The 6,029-nt window shown below is 50.5% G+C and overlaps 1 protein-coding gene across 1 annotated transcript; it reads right to left on the bottom strand.

The window, feature by feature from the left end:
- Nucleotides 1-3,601: 3,601 nt before the first annotated feature.
- ISF_09621 (ipa protein) lies at nt 3,602-5,737 on the bottom strand (the record flags this gene model as incomplete). The annotated part of the gene is made up of 1 exon (XM_018853222.1): nt 3,602-5,737. One exon carries the CDS (start codon nt 5,735-5,737, stop codon nt 3,602-3,604), a length of 2,136 nt encoding a protein of 711 aa, XP_018699589.1.
- Between the last annotated feature and the right edge of the window lie 292 nt (nt 5,738-6,029).

The following is a 6,029-nucleotide window of genomic DNA, read 5'->3' as shown; positions in this document are numbered from 1 at the left end:
GATTACATTGGCCGCCGTTGGTCGTATGATGAAAGCGTGTGGGGTGTTTCCAGAACGATCGAAGCTATGACCGGGACGCGCCATTGTGGAGCGGCCTTGAGCACAATCATCATTGCAGCAGGCTCCGCACCTGCTAGCACCGTAATCGTCCATTCGGCAAGGGTCCACCGCAATACGTTTTGTGGCCATGCTGGCAGGTTATTATCAGCGAGTATAATAGTCCAAGCCAAGCTGGGGGTTCTTCAGGAAGAGGGGTTTAACATCCTCTCGAGCACCACCACGAGCATTCCCAGGAAACCTCTTGCAGGGCAGCGCTTCACCCATCCTACCAACATCGAGTTCTGGCGGGCCGCATGCATTGACTCTCTCCGAAGACTGGCATAGTGACGACATGAATGATAGCTGCACGAATATTGCGGATGGCTTTGGCCTGCTCATGGTGTCACCAGAACCTTCCCCGCTGAATATTTCATGCACAGCTTGAGAGGAGTCTTGCACCCGGCTTGCTAATCCCAGTCCTCATTCGCTCTTACGGAACAGTCGAGAGCCTTGACCCCGAGGACTGGATTATCTCCAGTGCTATGCATTAGTTCACTCCTTATATTTATATAACGAGAAATATATCACATTCCTCTGAAGGCGGTACACATTACCGCAGGCTGGTTTGTCGGTATACCTCATACCACGCTGGAATCTGATCGTCTGCATAATCCCAGTCCGGCGGTCGCTGAGTTCCACAGATTTCGGGCAGAACACCACGGGAAGTTACAGAAAACGAGCGTGATGTGCGCGGTATTTTGAACATCTCGATTCTGGTCCAATGCTCCAGCCGCTTATTCACCAGGACTGAAAGATGCCCACTGTGAACTGATAGTAAAGTGACGGTGAATCTAACTTGCGCACATGCAACGCCATTTCCTCGCTCCAATGTATTTGAAGCGGGCCCTTCTTGCTGGATTGCGCACTTTTTACAGATACATCGAATGCTGCATGCTCGATGACGTAGTCAGGTGTGCAACCTGCCGAGTTTATATGTGGAGCACGATACGCATACAGAGCGCGTATCGCCAACCCGTCTAGGCCCAGACTTGTAAGGTGGTTGAGCTCCTAACGCACAGGATAGCATATCGCGTGTCGTCCAACCTTGGCAGGACAACTCCCTGAGAAGGGTGCCGAACTCGTCATCCATCGGCCGCAGAGGGTATGTCTTGTGTTTTGCCAGCGTTGCCGCGGGGAAAAGTGAAAAGGCCTTGTTCCAAGTCACAAAATTTAGCTCCGCAGTCATACAGCAGTTCGCCAGCAGAGCATAAATGGGAAAGGTGGATGTGCGTCGAACACGTATTGCCGACTCGAGCAGCTCTCCCCCGGATATTCTGCGTAGTATTGTGGTAAGCTCCGATTGATCGGCTGACCCGTCTGGCTGAGAAGAAATTGGGATGAAATCCCGCTCAAAGTAGAATTCCTCGGTGCAAAGGTAGTCTACTAGAGATCGCGCTTTGTCTCCATCCTCGACAAGCAAATCGAGATTTTCGAATTGCCGATGTTGCGACTCCAGAAAGTTCAAGGCAGGCCCACGAACGATTAGAGCATCTGCTTTACCAAGCTGATGCCTGAAAGTTCCAGGATCTTGCAAAAAATCCTTCAGGAATAAGTTGATATTGAATCGGTGGTCCAGCCGGCTCTTCACAGCCTCACGGAGCGATCGACAGACGCCCTGAAGAGCGATGAGATCCGTGACTGCAAGAAACGACATGATGCCCTCGGCAACCACAGAGATGAAGACATCATTCAGACTTTTTGAGGTTAGAATAGCCATGATGGCGTGGGCTGAAGCTAGAGGTTCGCAATTTGCACCGACGTATCGCGGGGTTGAAATACAGGATGTTCAGTTACTGGCAGCCACCGAATCTCACCATCTCGGCATGTGACTGTCTCAACAGTCAATTGACCTTAGGGTTTAGGGTTAGGGGGTGTAAGCGAAGGGTCAATTGTGTGCTCCTTTGCTACTCTACTTTCCAAGTGGTTTTTAAGCTCCATAGAGCACAACTCTCCCCTGTAAAAACTTTTGCACTTTTGTAGCCGTTAGCTGCGGCGTTTTTACAGGCCGACTGAACCTTGGTTTCGATGGGACACCTCGAAGAGGACAGCACCTTGGGAGGACATCCTCGCTCAGAGGCTGGCTCTACAAGTCCGTCCACCACTGTTGCGATAGCCCTGGTAGGCCAGCGGTTATCGAGGCTAGCATCCAATGGACATCGCAGCAGGAGGGCCATCATAACTCAATTTATTTTCGTACGTTTCGCCGGTCGCTCTTCACCACCAGGTCTCCTTTTCTCAACCGCCCATTGCGGTACGACATAAATTGCATCGGTCCCCTTCGATCTCACCCGGTCAAAACACGCTTCAGCCGCCAGCACTCGATTCTTCCTACTAAAAAGACCCGTGTCCCTCCGCAGATACTTGGTCGCTAATCGCTGCACTTCAGAAGGATCTTCCGTATCCGCCACAACCTCGTGATCCACTGTCCATTCGCCCTCTTCTAAAATCTTAAACGCAACCCGCACTTTTTCACCGTCTTCTGGCACCGCGGATCTAGCCTACGCCCGTTAGCAACACAGAGCATCATCACTCACACCAAAGTTCTTCATACCTCTATAGTTTCCTTCGTCTGGTTTCCCATCGGCGCTTCCAATGGGCTGTCGGGGGCTCCCGGCAATGCCCCTGAGAACAGTGGTAGTGATATGTCCTCCGTTGGGGACAGATGCTCCTCTTCTGAGTCAAACGCACTCCGTATCATGTGTTCTAAACCAACGGCTCCATCTTCTTCTGCACGTCCTTCGCCTGGTGATAATGATACGTTCTCCAAGGATTGGCGTCGCTCAGCACCTTACCGAAGCTCATCAATGTCTTGGCTTCCCCCGCGCATGGAATTCACAATCTGTTTCTCTGCCAAAAGCGCTTGAGACAAGACACCCTTCTCCTCCGTGGCAGCTTTGATATCCGCCTCCAGGCGCTCTCGGCATACTTCCAGAAAGTCAATATACCGTCGCAAGCCCATCTCCTTCTCCGCGAGTTGTTTGTGGGCTGGTATTGCTTTTTCAGTGAGTGACGCTATCGAGTCAACTTTCGCCTGTTCGTCTTCTGTGAACGCTCTGACTGTCATTGACATCGATGGAGGAACGTAACCGCACATCCCTTCCCCAATTGTCGGATGACCAAGCGCTTTTCTCCTCTCTTTGCTATATTTAAGATGATTAGCTATTTGTAGCTGCCACCGTCTAAACATTTTATCGGAACACCCTGACTCCCGTCACTCGCCAGGAAGTAGTCGTCCATGTTAGACTGCAGAGCTGCGAGTGGACTGACTACCTGACTGCACTCACAACGCTCCCAAAAAAACATCCCAAGCCCAGAGTAAATAATAGGTGAAGATAGGTACCATCTTGATCAGCTCCATGAACGGCCCATCAAAGCCGTAAATGGCCGGTGAGTATCACAGCTTCGGCAATAATCTGGCGATAGGCTTGAAATGGCTACGTTTTGTTGGGTTGTTCTTGGACTCTCGTGGCAGCTCTGAGATTTAGATCGCCAGGGTTGGATTTCACGAGACCTCGAATGTGCTTTCACCCCACCCATAAACCCTCCTTAACCTCTGTGCAAAAATAAATATCACACGGCCCTCAATTTTGGACTGGTGTGGTCGGTGGGCGGTGAACGACTTCTTCACAGCCATTGTATCGGGGGGGGAGAAGGTGTAAACTGAACCAAACTTTGGGATGACCGAAAATCCCAATTCCGACATAGCAGCTTCAAATGCCGACCAATTTATAGAGCCACGCGAAACCGACTTTGTAAACAAGGTCCTAAAAACCTCCGCCGTCGAAAAGCTTACGTTGAAGGTCTGTGTTGACTGCGTCGGAATTTCTGTTCCAGGCATGCCCTCCACAGGTGAAAATTCATAAGCAGATGAATGTGGGGGACGTGTCTTCTCTTTTTGCTTTCGCTGTTCCACGCGTTGCTCCCCCAGTTGAAGTGCTGCGACCGGCGGTGGGAACGAGTCTATTTCTCCTTCGTCTTTCAATCCCGTCTTGAGCTTTTGATGGTGCTCTTGGAGATTTGACAAACAATCTTCGACCAAGTCTTGATACAGAAGCCCCATCTTTGTTCCAGCTTTCTCCACCACAAACTCATCGAGCACTCTCAAGGCGGTTGCCGCGATACCAGGCTCCAGAAGATTGTCGATAGGGACAACAAAGTCGCGCAGGTCGACTGGTTTTTTAAGCTGGTTTAGCTCGGTCTCAAGTTCCTGCTGCTTGGACACAAACCCCAGTTTGCTCTTGCGAGAGAAGGGTGGCATCGAGACAACTCCAGATAAATCCATAGTAAACCCGATGACGACAGCTAAGTCATGTAATGAGTCAAATTCTCGTTCCACAATCTTCTCCCGCTCCAAAGGGTGAGCTCGGTGAAGATCGCTCAGCTTTTTCATCCAGTCGATGGCTCTAGATGCATTTGTTTCAGGCTGGCAGAGTCGCAGCATGTACTCAAGTTGGGGATTATTCCTAGTTAGGTCTGGGTTGCCTCTCATGGTAACGCGAGCATTACCAACATCGTCATACATATTAGAGACTCTCTTGAACCATTTCGATCCCGAGGCTGTTTGTACATTGCGTTTAAAGATGGATTGTGCACGCCTGTATTCGAGATGACAAGTGTTTGACAACTCTTGAAGAACGATAGCTCGGTACGCCTTGTCGAGGGTCGAGCTGCTGAGTAGCTCAAGGAGCCGACCAATGTAATTCCAAATGGCGGCACCTTGGATAGCACTGTGTATTGCTTCGAAAAAGCAAGCGCTAATATATTTGTCGGTATGAGCCGGAAATACGCGCCCTTTCTCGTCAGCAACAAGTTCTGGCTGACTGAAGAACCAAGTGTTGACGGCATGGGCAAGGACAGAAGGCTCCGAAGATAATAAGCCCAAGTAGTCTTCAAGATCAGCCCTTTGATCCTGCGCGCTAGCTGATAGATCCGAGAGAGCAGGTCTCTCCGGAACAGCTCGGAAAGTCAATTGCGACAAAGCAGATGATGCTGCCTTTCCCGATTTCCTCGGTCGCTCCTTCTGTTCTCGACTTTGCGAACCCTCGTCCAAGATGTCCTCGACGATGATGTTTAGATGTTGCAACAGCATGGTTTGCCTCTGCAAAACTAGCTCTGCGGTTGACTGAGGGATGATTTGGCGAGCTTGGATGGCCGGGGTGATATGAGAGAGGATTTCGGCCTGGTTTGAAAGAATCTCATATGACTCGCCATAGTTCTCGTCATCGAAGAACATAGTGTGACAGTCCGTGAATGCTTCGACATGCTGTAGACCACGAGTACGCATCATCTGCTCGATGAAGTCGAGATCCCCAAGCCCCCCATTGACACCACTGAAATACTGCTCGCAGAGTGTTGTGGTAGCCCGATGCTTAAGAAGCCCCAGGAGTAGTTCTGATTCTGGCTCGGTGATGTCAAGAAGGTTTATCTCTGGCAGGACGTTGCAGACGTTCCCAAGAGACAAATCCAATGAGTGCTCCAGGACGACGCCACCTGCTGCGCCCGCCTTCAGGCATGCCGCTCGTTGATTTTTATCGAAGGACCGCCAGATACGTTCGATCGCCGCTGCGTGCATGCCGTATTTTCGATGAAGGTCGCCATGCAGCTCTTTCAGTACATCGAGATCGGAATGTGCATCCATGGCGTGTGAAATCTGCACTACTGCTGTTCAGGGACTGGTTGGAAAGCAGGAAATCTTTTGTGTCAGACGTTCAGGATTCTATTGCGTGGAGTAGAGGCGACGAAGTTTGTGTCTCGTCGTCCTGCGGGGTAATGGAACTTTTGGCTGCCAATATTCTGCAGCCTAAACCCTGCTGGTGACCAATCAGGGTACGCAAACCTAGACATGCATATCTAATGCATTCGTTCCTTTTCATTACTGGCCACTGTCTACTGCGGCAACTTAATCGTTATCATTCAGGACCCGAATGATC

The sequence above is a fragment of the Cordyceps fumosorosea genome, assembly GCF_001636725.1.
Source record: "Cordyceps fumosorosea ARSEF 2679 chromosome Unknown scaffold_59, whole genome shotgun sequence".
Lineage (NCBI taxonomy): Eukaryota > Fungi > Ascomycota > Sordariomycetes > Hypocreales > Cordycipitaceae > Cordyceps > Cordyceps fumosorosea.
The sequence above is the reverse complement of the archived record's forward strand: the minus strand, read 5'-3'. Positions and strand labels throughout refer to the sequence as shown.